This window comes from Lepidochelys kempii, chromosome 5 (genome assembly GCF_965140285.1).
Source record: "Lepidochelys kempii isolate rLepKem1 chromosome 5, rLepKem1.hap1, whole genome shotgun sequence".
NCBI lineage: Eukaryota > Metazoa > Chordata > Testudines > Cheloniidae > Lepidochelys > Lepidochelys kempii.
In genome coordinates, this window is record NC_136384.1 from 74,037,293 (window position 1) to 74,051,518 (window position 14,226).

Genomic DNA, 14,226 nt, shown 5'->3' on the forward strand with positions numbered 1-14,226 from the left:
ATTTATTTATTTATTGGTGCATTAGGGGCAACTATACTTGTTCTCTGTTGATGCCATAGAATTTCAAGGGTGGGGGCCAAAAATTGACTGGGTATGGCCAGATTCAGGTAGTGGATCTAGGTTTTTGTGGTGCTGGTATGCGAGGATGTGCCAGGATCAAGTATTTTTTGGTGTTGTAGGAAGGGCTAGACTTGTCCTCTATTCAGGGGTTTAGAATTTGAGGAATTGGGGGCTAAAATGTGCCTGACTTACCCACTATTGTGCTGAAATGCATCAGGAACCAGTTTGTGTGTGTGTGTGTGAGAGAGAGAGAGAGAGAGAGAGAGAGAGAGAGAGAGCAATCGGAGCGTTTAGATTCGTTCTCAGTTTTTGATGATACACTTTGAGGGCTTGGGGCCAAAGATGGGCAGGATCCAAGTGGATCCGCCTCTTACCTTTTCCCACCTCCAGAGCAAGGGAGCGTGGGGACCTCTCCCCTTCCTCCTGCCTTGCCCCTCGCCGGAGGGGCTCCACCTCCACCCGCGCTCCCAGGGTATTTGTTGGTTGCGCGCAGCCCAGCCCCAGCCGCACTCGCTGCCTGGCTCGGAGAGTAACGGGGCGCCCCTCGGCCGCGCTGTGCTCCCGGCGCCTGCTGCCATGGGACCCAAGGCCGCCTCCGGCTTCTACCTGGGCAGGAAGCCCGCCGCCCTGCTCGCGCTGCTGCTGGCCGCGCTGCTGCTGGCCCTGGCCGTGCTGGGGGCCCTGTACGGGCGCTGCCTGCAGGAGGTGGAGGCGCTGCGGGCGGCAGCGGCTCCCCCCTCGCCCACAGCCGGCCCGAAGGAGGAGGGCGCCGGCTGCTGCCCCCCCAGCCCCGGCCCCGGCCCCGGTCCCGGCAGCACGCGCCCGCCGGGGGCCTGGGACAACTCCCGCCTGCCCCGCGCTCTGCTGCCCCTCCACTACGAGCTGCGGCTCTGGCCCCGCGTGAGCCCCGGCCAGCCCGGCCCCTTTGTCTTCTCCGGGCAGGTGAACATCACGGTGCGCTGCGCCCAGGACACGGCCACCGTCCTGCTGCACAGCGCCGAGCTGGAGCTGTGGGGGGCGGCCGTGCGGGGGCCCCTGCCCGAGGGGCCGGCCGGCGGCGGCGGCGGCGGCATCGAGGTGGCGGAGCTGTGGCTGGAGGAGCGGCAGGAGTACGCGGTGCTGGCGCTGCGGCGGAGCCTGCGGGCCGGCGGGCGCTACGTGCTGCAGCTCAGCTTCAGGGGGCCCCTGAGCGAGGATCTGGACGGGCTCTTCCTCACCCGCTACACGGACCAGGGACAGAGCAGGTGAGAGCGCGCGGGGACAGGATAGCTCAGTGCTTGGAGCATTGGCCTGCTAAACCCAGGGTTGTGAGTTCAATCCTTGAGGGGGCCCTTTAGGGATCTGGGGCAAAAATGGGGGATTGGTCCTGCTTAAAGCAGGGGGTTGGACTAGATGACCTTCGGAGGTCCCTTCCATATGATTCTATGACATGCTGCAGCAGCTGGGCACCCGGGCAAGCGGGCAGCTAAGCGCTGCCTGGGGTTTAGTGTAGGGCAGGTGCCGGACTTCAGCTCCCGGCTCTGAGGATGTGGCCCCAAAGGGCGCTGTGCGCCGGCCAGCCCCAGAAGAGTTGCTGGCTAATTCCCGAGCCAGTTTCTGAGATGACTGCCCGGGAAAGGGCTTGGGCACTTCTGTTCCGGTCAAAGGCTGGGACACCAGCTCCTCCTGGCTTTAGAGGCCCTTCTTTTTATAGTGCCATCATATGAGGATCAGAGGGCCCAACCCAAACCCACGTAAGTCAATGGAAAGATTGTCCTTGACTTCAGTGGGCTTTGGCTAATCCCCTAAATCAGTGGTTTTCAACCTGTGGTCTGGGAACCCATGGGGGTCCGCAGGCTGACTTCCACTTGAAAATTTTTAGGGGGTCCGCAAATGAAAAAAGGCTGAAAACCATTGCCCTAAGTGCTTGTTTTGGTGGGTTTTTCGGGGGGGGGGGGCACACAGCCAGTTGTCTCTCTTCTTTCCTCTTTTCCCAAAAAGGAATTATAAGCTTTTTAGAGATGGAGGAAGCTGAAACCGAAAGCTCAGATCTGATCACACCTTGCATTTTAGGAAAATCAATACAAATTTGCAATCACACACACATCTACTTAGTAATGTCCTCTAGTGGTATCTCTATTTTTGTATCTGATCTTAGCTGAAGAAAATTTCTCCTTTGCCGATAACTTAAGTTCTCTCTTTGTCTGTTATGTGGAGTTAAACAACAAAAGCACTTTTGTAGCTATAGAACATATAAAAGACACTATAAAAATAATATAGTCTTGTCTGACAACAGGAATATCCCTCCCCTAACCTCTGCCTTTCAGGTTTACACAACCATACGGTTTGTTATTCGATAATGGGTTAGCAGATCCTCTATGAAGGAAAAAAGTCACAGCAACATACATTCATTCACATCCTTAACCTGTTCCATGCTTTTTATTTACCAAGGTCACAAAGCTATTAAATAAGACTCTGTAGGTTCCCTCTGCTGGCTTGCAATTTGTAGGTCTGGTTCTAGAGTCCTTATTCTTGCTGAGTAAGGTAGCACTTATGCAAGTAGTTCCATTGACCTCAGTGTGAGAAAGTGCAACTCAATACAGTAAAGGTTGCAGGATTGGGGCCTTTGGGCCCTATATATTAGCTGTGTTTTATGGTATGTCTCTTCCTTTCTCTCCCTCCACAATTACATTGTGACTCATTATGAAAAACAGATTTGGCAAAAGCTTGTGTCTGTTCAAGTTAGCTGTTGCTGGATTATTGGCACTAGTATCCTCTCAAAAGAGAACTAAATGGTCAGCACTGTTGCAGTTATATAGAAGCTATAGTTGCCTTTCCTGTGATTATCTGATGTTACAAATAAGACCAACTAGTTGATGGCTTGCAAAAAGATGCTGGAGCCCCTTATTTATATTAGCCCAGGTGTCCACCATAGAACCAATTATGTGGCCAAAACTATAGTGCAAAATGCAGCTCAAACATCTTTCAGCATTCTGTAGCTAAAGAACTACAGTCCCCATAAAGTACAAGTTTCTCGCACAAATTAGCATAACAGCTCAGAGAAAGTCAATATTCAAATTTTAAAGTGAAATAGATGGGGAGCTGTTTTTCTAGTGTTCATCCATACCTACTCTAGGTCTGCAAAGACAAATCTGAACAGCACAGATTTGCTGGCCACTTCTATTCTCCCAGGCTGCTTCCCCGGTCTCATCTCCCTCCCTAGTTTACTGTTACAGCCTGTACCCTAGTTGCCACAATGCCTTCCCACTCCATCATCCATGATTCTTGTCATTCATGCCTCCTTCCCAGGCTCTGAGTTGTGTTGCCAAGCTCTCCCTTGGCAGCACTATTCCTAGTCTCAAGGAATTCCACAGGCTTGTCAGAGCAGGACCCCCACCCCCCTTCTGGCGAATCACAGGAGGCTCATCCTAGACAGAAGAGCTCTGTAGGGGAGCAACAAGCTCCACATCACTGATGCAATTAGCTTCCCTGATCTAACCCCATCACATGAACAAGTGGTACAGACACATGCTTTGTGCTAAAGATGACAAATGTGGACCTTCTTGGTCTGCTTCCAGTTTTGCTCCCCAGCCTTCTTACAATTCTGCATGTCTCCTTCTCCCCAACCTCTCACGCTTGCTAAGCTTCCCAACGCTACTTCTAGTCCAGTAGACTTTCTTAGGTCTCCCAGAGTGGGGCTCCACTCTGGCAAACCATAAAAGGTTTGTCCAGTGGAGCAGCTGCCTCAACAGAGGCAAGCTATGCTGCTCTGTGCTCTGACTGCTTCAGATCTCCCCTTCCATTAATGTTAATATGAGGGACTAGGACAGCACACACATCCAATGTATCATCGTCAGACTCAAATGCAAAACCTTAACTCTGACCTCAGATGTTTTCATGCACATATGACACATTATGCACTTCACCTGTATGTCTGTCTGTAGAGAATATATCTTAATTGAACTAAGGTTAGAGTTCAGGCTGTGTGTTCGAGTGGGGTTTTTTTGTTTTTGGATTTTTGTTGTTGAGGAATTAGATGCATGAACTGCAGGTGTATGTTGGAATAAAATGGTACTTAGGTGTAGAGTGGAGGAGTCTGTGACTGTTGTTGTTAGGTGGTATGAATGTTAGTGTTTGTTTAACTGCAACTATAAGAGTCAAATCACCAATGACAGTGTTTTACACTTTCAAAACTGTGCACACAATATAGAGACACTATCAACTTCAACTTGGCCCAGTACAAGTTAAATAAACACAGTCATTTTAAATAAATTAACCTGCAAAATTGCAGTTATGTGCTTACATGTTTCATAGACTTTGTGCTGGCAAATTTCATGCTAAGAATCTGGAAACAAAACTCATTAAACAAAAGTGAAACTTAATTAATTGATTTTCATTGTCCAAACTGAGATGCACGAGGTAAACAAAACACATCAGTAAATGGGATTTTTAATTTTTTTCACCTTTACTAGTTTAAGGAGTAGTGAATTGTTCAAGGTCAATAGAGCTAGAATTAGAATCCTGGCATTCTTGGGTCCTAACCAACTGATTAGTTCACTAGATTAAGTTGTCTATCAGCGGGTTGGATATTACAAGAATGTGCCAACTAGATAATATTCATTTTGCTAAAAAAAAAAAATCCATTCATGCATGAACACACACCAATAATAAAAAAAACCTTAATTTTTTTGTTTTATTGAAACAAAAAGTGTCATGTGACTTTCATATAACCAACTCCACTGATACCAAATCTGGAGATTTAACTTCCACTGACTGCTTTTTTCTTTGTTGTTATTTATTTATTTATTTTGAGAAGTTGGTTGGCATGAGAGAAGAACAGTAAGAGTTTTTATTTGGACAAATTTCTTCTATTTTTTCCTGCAATCTTCATCCGTTCTTTCATGGATCTCTTTATACAATGGTATTTGTCTAATTATGGAGTTTGAGGAAAACTAGAAGGTCATAGTGGATGCCTTTGTTGCAATGGGATTCCTTAACTGTGATGGGGCCATAGATGGAACCCATATCCCTATCTCGGCACCAGAGCACCAAGCCGGCGAGTACATAAACCGCAAGGGGTACTTTTCAATAGTGCTGCAAGCACTAGTGGATCACAAGGGACATTTCACCAACATCAGTGTGGGATGGCCGGGAAAGGTACATGAAGCTCGCATCTTCAGGAACTCTGGTCTGTTTCAAAAGCTGCAGGAAGGGACTTTATTCCCAGACCAGAAAATAACTGTTGGGGATGTTGAAATGCCTATAGTTATCGTTGGGGACCCAGCCTACCCCTTAATGCCATGGCTCATGAAGCCGTACACAGGCAGCCTGGACAGTAGTCAGGAGCTGTTCAACTACAGGCTGAGCAAGTGCAGAATGGTGGTAGAATGTGCATTTGGACGTTTAAAAGCGCGCTGGCGCAGTTTACTGACTCGGTTAGACCTCAGCGAAACCAATATTCCCATTGTTGTTGCTGCTTGCTGTGTGCTCCACAATATCTGTGAGAGTAAGGGGGAGACGTTTATGGTGGGGTGGGAGGTTGAGGCAAATCGCCTCGCCGCTGGTTACGTGCAACTAGACACCAGGGCGGTTAGAAGAGCACAGGAAGGCGCGGTACGCATCAGAGAAGCTTTGAAACCAGTTTCATGACTGGCCAGGCTATGGTGTGAAAGTTCTGTTTGTTTCTCCTTGATGAACCCCCCCCATACACACACACATGCACTTGGTTCACTCTACTTCCCTGTAAGCTGACCACCCTCCCCTCCTCCCTTCAATCACCGCTTGCAGAGGCAATAAAGTCATTGTTGCTTCACATTCATGTATTCTTTATTTATTCATCACAAAAATAGGGGGATAATTGCCAAGGTAGCCCAGGAGGGGTGGTGGAGGAGGGAAGGACAAGGCCACACAGCACTTTAAAACTTATTGAATGCCAGCCTTCCGTTGCTTGGGCAATCTTCTGGGGTGGAGTGGCGTGGTGGGGGGGCCTCTGGCCACCCAGTTTCTGGGCATCTGGGTGAGGAGGCTATGGAACTTGGGGAGGAGGGCGGTTGGTTACACAGGGGCTGTAGCAGCAGTCTGTGCTCCTGCTGTTTTTCCTGCAGCTCAACCATACGCTGGAGCATATTAGTTTGATCCTCCAGCAGCCTCAGCATTGAATCCTGCCTCCTCTCATCACGCTGCCAGCACCTTTCAGCTTCAGCCCTCTCTTCAGCCCGCCACCTCTCCTCCCGGTCATTTTGTGCTTTCCTGCACTCTGACATTGTCTGCCTCCACGCATTTGTCTGTGCTCTGTCAGTGTGGGAGGACAGCATGAGGTCAGAGAACATTTCATCGCTAGTGCGTTTTTTTCACCTTCTAATCTTCACTAGCCTCTGGGAAGGAGAAGATCCTGTGATCCTTGAAACACATGCAGCTGGTGGAGGAAAAAAAAGGGACAGCGGTATTTAAAAAGACACATTTTCTAGAACAATGAGTACACACTTTCACGGTAAACCTTGCTCTTAACATTACATACATAGCACATGTGCTTTTGTTCCAAGGTCGCATTTTGCCTCCCCCCACCATGTGGCTAGCCCCTCGACCCCCCCTCCCGCCCCATGGCTAACAGCGGGGAATATTTCTGTTCAGCCACAGGCAAACAGCCCAGCAGGAGCAGGCAACTCTGAATGTCCCCTTAAGAAAATCACCCTATTTCAACCAGGTGACCATGAATGGTATCGCTCTCCTGAGGATAACACAGAGATAAAGAACGGATGTTGTTTGAACGCCAGCAAACATATGCTGCAATGCTTTGTTCTGCAATGATTCCCGACTATGTGCTACTGTCCTGGCGTGGTAAAGTGTCCTACCATGGTGGACGGAATAAGGCTGCCCTCCCCAGCAACCTTTTGCAAAGGTTTTGGGAGTACATCCAGGAGAGCTTTATGGAGATGTCCCTGGAGGATTTCTGCTCCATCCCCAGACACCTTAACAGACTTTTCCAGTATCTGTACTGGCCGCGAATGCCAGGGAAAATTAATCATTAAACACGCTTGCTTTTAAACCATGTATACTATTTAAAAAGGTACACTCACCAGAGGTCCCTTCTCTGCCTGGTGGGTCCGGGAGGCAGCCTTGGGTGGGTTCGTGGGGTACTGGCTCCAGATCCAGGACAGACAGTTCCTGGCTGTCAGGAAAACCGGTTTCTCCGCTTGCTTGCTGTGAGCTATCTACAACCTCCTCCTCATCATTTTCCTCATCCCCAAAACCTGCTTCCGTGTTGCCTCCATCTCCATTGAAGGAGTCAAACAACACGGTTGGGGTAGTGGTGGCTGAATCCCCTAAAATGGCATGCAGCTCATCATAGAAGCGGTATGTTTTGGGCTCTGACCCGGAGCGGCCATTTGCCTCTTTGGTTTTCTGGTAGGCTTGCCTCCGCTCCTTAAGTTTCACATGGCACCGCTTCAGGTCCCTGTTATGGCCTCTGTCCTTCATGCCCTGGAAGATTTTTTCAAATGTTTGGGCATTTCGTCTTTTGGAACGGAGTTCTGATAGCACAGATTCCTCTCCCCATACAGCGATCAGATCCTGTACCTCCCGTTTGGTACATGCTGGAGCCCTTTTGCGATTCTGGGACTCCAATATGGTCACCTCTCCGGATGAGCTCTGCACTCACCTGCAGCTTGCCACACTGGCCAAACAGGAAATGAAATTCAAAAGTTTGCTGGTCTTTTCCTGTCTACCTGGCCAGTGCATCTGAATTGAGAGTGCAGTCCAGAGCGGTCACTATGGAGCACTCTGGGATAGCTCCCAGAGGCCAATACCGTCTAATTGCATCCACAGTATCCCAAATTTGACCCAGCAAGGCCGATTTCAGCACTAATCCCCTTGTCGGGGGTGGAGTAAAGAAATCAATTTTAAGAGCCCTTTAAGTCGAAAAAAAAGGGCTTTGTCGTGTGGACGGGTGCAGGGTTAAATTGATTTAACACTGCTAAATTCGACCTCAACTCCTAGTGTAGACCAGGGCTAAGTATATAAATGAATACCCTGTGTATGTATTCTTAGTACTCATTTACATTCTGTTCTTTATGTTGTGACTTCATTTTATGGTACAATCTCCCTAAATAGCTTAGCAAAGTGGCAAAAAGATTTATATGAATTGTTCCATTCTATCCTTGATTTACCCTGAAGTAACTATGGCATGTAAGATTGCAGTCTGGTGAAAAGATTCCAGTTATGTCCAGACAGTAGATTAAATCAAAGGAAGTCTATGGGTTGCAGATTTAACATGTTGCTTTGCTTTTCTGCTCTTGTCTGCATTCTTGATGTTCTTAAGTCAATTTTTTGCATATCTTTCCTTATTTTAAATGACTTTCTCTGAACTTGATCCATGCAACACTATTTTGTAACTTCTCCTTCTTTGAGAGTGAAGTCTTCAATCTTGCCATAGTAGCAGTTTCCTAGCTCTGAGTCTCTTGCAGTTGTGCTGCAGAAACTCAAACCTCCTCCTGCAGTATGCATGTATTTTGGGGACATCATTTGTCAGGTCTAATAAGGTACCTGACAAGGTTATTTTAATTATTTTAGAAGACTAATTCTAGTGGATGATTGGATAGCTCAGGCACTATGTAATAGGGCACCTTTCACCTCTAGGTCTTCAGTTCAAATCTAGGTTGATAGTTGTTTTGGTAAAGCCACTGTACAACTTGCAGAAGATAATGGTTTTCTATCACTTGTGCTAACAGTTTCTCCTGCTCAGATGTCCACATAGCTGTTGGCAGCTTAATAGAGGCGAAAGGCTTAATTGGCATTGAGAATGAACTTCTCTGACACTTTGTCAAATCAGAGTTTAGGCACATTGGTGAACTGGTTTGGAAAACCTGTGTCCATCTGTGCTAGAATCCTTATAGAGTGAGAGCTCTCTAGTCCTCTCACAAACACTAAACTCACAAATAAGAAAAAAGCAATATGAATAACAACACAATAACCATTAATGGTCTGTTTGATTATAGATAATGGCAAGTGATCTAAGTTACACACTTAATCAGGTCTTGAAGTGTGTGGGGGAAGCGGGGGGAGGGAGGAAGGAAATGAAAAACGAAGGCACTATTTGTAGCCACTATGGAGTACATTTCTGCAGTGCTTACAGCACCAAAAGGAGTCAAATATAAGCCTGGCCCCACTTCTGGATGCTTTGCACTGGTCAGACAGTACAAAGTAGCTCAAAAGCTATCCTTATGGGGGTCAAGCTGTGGAATCCATGGGTGGCATGTAGCTAAGAGAGTCATTGTCAGGATCGGGGGGGGGGAGAAAGGTGTTTTAAAGACACTCTTATCTTTCTTCTTCCTACTTCAGTTGTATTGGATTAACTCCGTGGAATTTGGGAGGCATGTTTTACCGTCAGACTACATGCAGAACTTTCACTGCTGTGAATTGAGTGCTGTGTGCTCAGACCAAGAGTAGTATATGTCCCTATAGAATTTATACTAAAGTACTGGCTTAATTTCATGTAAATCTTAGGAGTTTTGAATACTATCCTAATCAGTGCAATTTTTTTTAGTACCCATTCTGTACACAATACAGTCTTGCCCTCTGATAGCAAATGTAGCTGATTCTTGAAGACTCACCAGTTATTTACTCCTTCTCATAACACAAGAACTAGGGGTCACCAAATGAAATTAATAGGCAGCAGGCTTAAAACAAACAAAAGGAAGTATTTTTTCACCAGCGCACAGTCAACCTGTGGAACTCTTTGTCAGAGAATGTTGTGAAGGCCAAGTCTATAACAGGGTTCAAAAAAGAACTAGATAAATTCATGGAGGATAGGTCCATCAATGGCTATTACCCAGGATGGGCAGGGATGGTATCCGTAGCCTCGGTTTGCCAGAAGCTGGGAATGAGTGACAGGGAATGGATCACTTGATGATTACCTGTTCATTCCCTCTGGGGCATCTGGCATTGGCCACTGTCGGAAGACAGGATACTGAGCCAGATGGATCTTTGGTCTGATCCAGTATGGCCATTCTTATGTTCTTATGTTTTAGATGAACACTGGTAGGTGTAAATGGGCAATCCACTGCCTGTTCTGGTGGTTTTTTTTTTTAAATTGTCTGTATTATGTCAATTGATAAGGACTAGAAACAGGACCAATATGGATTACCGAGTACTAACAGTTACATACTAAAACCTGTTGTCTACCCTAAAACTAAGATGGTTTACACTAAGCTATCTTCAAGATTCAGTCAAATGGTTCAAATGAGTTCAGCATGGTTGTAAGCTTTTTAAAATTTGTAGTTGTGTGTAAACAGTGTTAATGATTTCAAAAATGTTACTTCCCTAAACAGTTGGGACATGGGGAGGTGGAAACTGTCCGGTCTCATCCTAATACTATTATGTTCTAGCAAGAGGGCTGTTAATAGGAGTTATTGCAGAAATGCCAGCTTATCCCCTATAAACATGAAGTCTTTATACATGATGAAAAAGATTTCCAGTGTTTTAAACTTAGTTCATTTCATATGAGGTGAAATACAACTTGGAATAGTTGGAGTAATCATGCCTTATTCTTAAAGAGCCTGTTAACGGTCAGGTTGCCATTATTTGGGAATACTCTAATTCTGATTTTATTTTGCTAACCTCTGGCATTGTTATACAACAGGGATTGGCAACTTTTGGCATGCGGCCCAGCAGAGTAAGCCCCCGGTGGGCCAGGCCGGTTTGTTTACCTGCCGTGTCCACAGGTTCCGCCGATCGCAGCTTCCACTGGCTGCTGTTCGCCAGTTCCACTGGCCGTTGTTTGCCACTCCAAGCCAATGGGGGCTGCGGAAAGTGGTGCGGGCGAAGGGATGTGCTGGCCACTGGTTCCCGCAGCCCCCATTTGCCTGCAGCGGCGAACCGCGGTCAGTGGGAGCTGCGATTGGCCAAACCTGCAGACACGTCAGGTAAACAAACTGGCCCAGCCTGCCAGGGGGCTTACCCTGGCGGGCGGCGTGCCAAAGGTTGCCGATCCCTGCTATACAACATTTCTTAAAATAGTTCATAAAAAGGTTCATTTTCTACAAATTTCTTTGAGCAAAAAAGGAAAGTGGGGGGAGTTAATTTGTCTGCTTATACAATGCTGGGCCTTAGGAAAATAAAATTCCATTTGGACTGATTTGTGTCAAATGTGGTAGATTTGCAATGTGGAATAAAGTTTACTAGCAATTCAGTCACATTAGGATCTTTTAAAAATAAGCAAACAAACAGTGACTCATACCACTGCCTGACCTGTGGTCCTAGGGGTGAAACACCCACTGTTTATGTACAGTAGATGAAGCATTTTCATATATATTTTTTTTTCATGTGGAAATCTGCTGGAAAAACAACCTTTAATTCTTTTTGTAATAATGCCTTGGCTAACATGTGTTGTGCTTTGTAATGAAAATTATTTGCAGGCAGTGTGCCAAATTCATGCAGGCTCTCTGCTAGCTTCAACTGGCACAGATTCTGGCATGGTGGGGAGGGGGAAGGGGAGGAGGGGAATAGAAATTCCACTGGGGTTGGGGAGTTTGCAGTGATGCAACGTGCCCACAATATCTCCTAAGACCAACAGCAAGTGCTACCCCAATACTGGGCATTGCTGGTTGGGGAGGGTCATGGTTAGGGTGGCAGATTTATGCATTGATATACTCATTCGGTCCACCCCCTACATAGCCTATGCCATTGCAGCTCCTATGGAATCCATAGAGATTAAAGGTGCTCTCTAACTCTGTGGAAACTCTAAGGGAGGGCTATCATAGTTTGAGTGTAACTCATAGACTCATAGACTCATAGAATATCAGGGTTTGTATTCCTCCTCCGCGCTCTCTTGAGGGCACCCATTTAAAGATTTCTGGCTCCCAGGCATTACCTCTTGGGCAGAGACCCATGTCTCACTCCACCCTGACTGGGGTTCTTTAAGGCTGCACAGCTCCCTGCATTTACACTGTGATATCCCCAGCAAGCCAGACTGCCTAAAGGGCCACCAGCTGTACTTTGTTTTCTCTCTAGAGAGGCTGTGTGTTGCTTGTAATTATAGGTTACCACAGAGCTCTTTCTAAGCAAGCACTTGTATTCTAACAGGGAGAACATTAAAAACAATAGAAGATCTTTAGGTGAGCAAAAATGCTTATCAGAGATCACCACCAACTCCACCCTCAAGCTCTGGTCAGTCCTTCAAAACCCACAACTGGGTTTGCCCTGTTACATGTTCATGATAATGTCAGATTCAGAACCAGACCTCTGGCTGGGCAGTTGAGCTGTTTCTTTATACAAGCCCTTAATCTCCAGTCTCCAAGAAGAGGTAATCAGCAGACAATGACTCCTTCCTCAGGGCTTAGTTTCAAAAGGCTGAGTTTTTGCATAACTGGGGATGGGGAATTTGCATTAACCTCTCCCTAAGTATTCCTTAGGAACTCCACTTCACACTTAGCCCTGGTCTACACTAGGACTTTAGGTCGAATTTAGCAACGTTAAATCGATTTAAACCTGCACCCGTCCACACAGTGAAGCCCTTTATTTCGACTTAAAGGGCTCTTAAAATAGATTTCCTTACTCCACCCCTGACAAGTGGATTAGCGCTTAAATCGACGTTCCCAGCTCGAATTTGGGGTACTGTGGACACAATTCGATGGTATTGGCCTCCGGGAGCTATCCCAGAGTGCTCCATTCTGACCGCTCTGGACAGCACTCTCAACTCAGATGCACTGGCCAGGTAGACAGGAAAAGAACCGCAAACTTTTGAATCTCATTTCCTGTTTGGCCAGCGTGGCAAGCTGCAGGTGACCATGCAGAGCTCATCAGCACAGGTGACCATGATGGAGTCCCAGAATCGCAAAAGAGCTCCAGCATGGACCGAACGGGAGGTACGGGATCTGATCGCTGTTTGGGGAGAGGAATCCGTGCTATCAGAACTCCGTTCCAGTTTTCGAAATGCCAAAACCTTTGTGAAAATCTCCCAGGGCATGAAGGACAGAGGCCATAACAGGGACCCAAAGCAGTGCCGCGTGAAACTGAAGGAGCTGAGGCAAGCCTACCAGAAAACCAGAGAGGCGAACAGCCGCTCTGGGTCAGAGCCCCAAACATGCCGCTTCTATGATGAGCTGCATGCTATTTTAGGGGGTTCAGCCACCACTACCCCAGCCGTGTTGTTTGACTCCTTCAATGGAGATGGAGGCAATACGGAAGCAGGTTTTGGGGACGAAGAAGATGATGATGATGAGGAGGTTGTAGATAGCTCACAGCAAGCAAGCGGAGAAACCGGTTTTCCCGACAGCCAGGAACTGTTTCTCACCCTAGACCTGGAGCCAGTACCCCCCGAACCCACCCAAGGCTGCCTCCTGGACCCAGCAGGCGGAGAAGGGACCTCTGGTGAGTGTACCTTTTAAAATGCTATACATGGTTTAAAAGCAAGCATGTGAAAGGATTACTTTGCCCTGGCATTTGCGGTTCTCCTAGATGTAGTCCTAAAGCCTTTGCAAAAGGTTTCTGGGGAGGGCAGCCTTATTTCGTCCTTCATGGTAGGACACTTTATCACTCCAGGCCAGTAACACATACTCGGGAATCACTGTAGAACAAAGCATTGCAGTGTATGTTTGCTGGCATTCAAACAAAATCCGTTCTTTATCTCTCTGTGTTATCCTCAGGAGAGTGAGATATAATTCATGGTCACCTGGTTGAAATAGGGTGCTTTTCTTCAGGGACACTCAGTATAGCCCATTCCTGCTGGGCTGTTTGCCTGTGGCTGAACAGAAATGTTCGCCGCTGTTAGCCACAGGGAGGGGGGAAGGTTGAGGGGGTAGTCACGCGGTGGGAGGAGGCAAAATGCGACCTTGTAACGAAAGCACATGTGCTATGTATGTAATGTTAACAGCAAGGTTTACCCTGAAAGAGTGTAGCGACTGTTTTATAAAATGTGTCTTTTTAAATACCACTGTCCCTTTTTTTTTCTCCACCAGCTGCATGTGTTTCAATGATCACAGGATCTTCTCCTTCCCAGAGGCTAGTGAAGCTTAGAAAGAAAAAAAAACGCACTCGCGATGAAATGTTCTCCGAGCTCATGCTGTCCTCCCACACTGACAGAGCACAGACGAATGCGTGGAGGCAAATAATGTCAGAGTGCAGGAAAGCACAAAATGACCGGGAGGAGAGGTGGAGGGCTGAAGAGAGTAAGTGGCGGGCTGAAGAGAGTAA

The 14,226-nt window shown here is 47.0% G+C and overlaps 1 protein-coding gene across 1 annotated transcript in view; it reads left to right on the top strand.

The window, feature by feature from the left end:
* The first annotated feature begins 543 nt into the window (after nt 1–543).
* LVRN (laeverin) overlaps nt 544–14,226 on the top strand; it is a 67,302-nt gene continuing 53,619 nt past the window's right edge. The window contains exon 1 of the mRNA XM_073344753.2: nt 544–1,304. Within this exon, the coding sequence (XP_073200854.2) occupies nt 637–1,304 (668 nt within the window). The 5' untranslated portion in view covers nt 544–636. The remainder of the gene's footprint in view (nt 1,305–14,226) is intronic.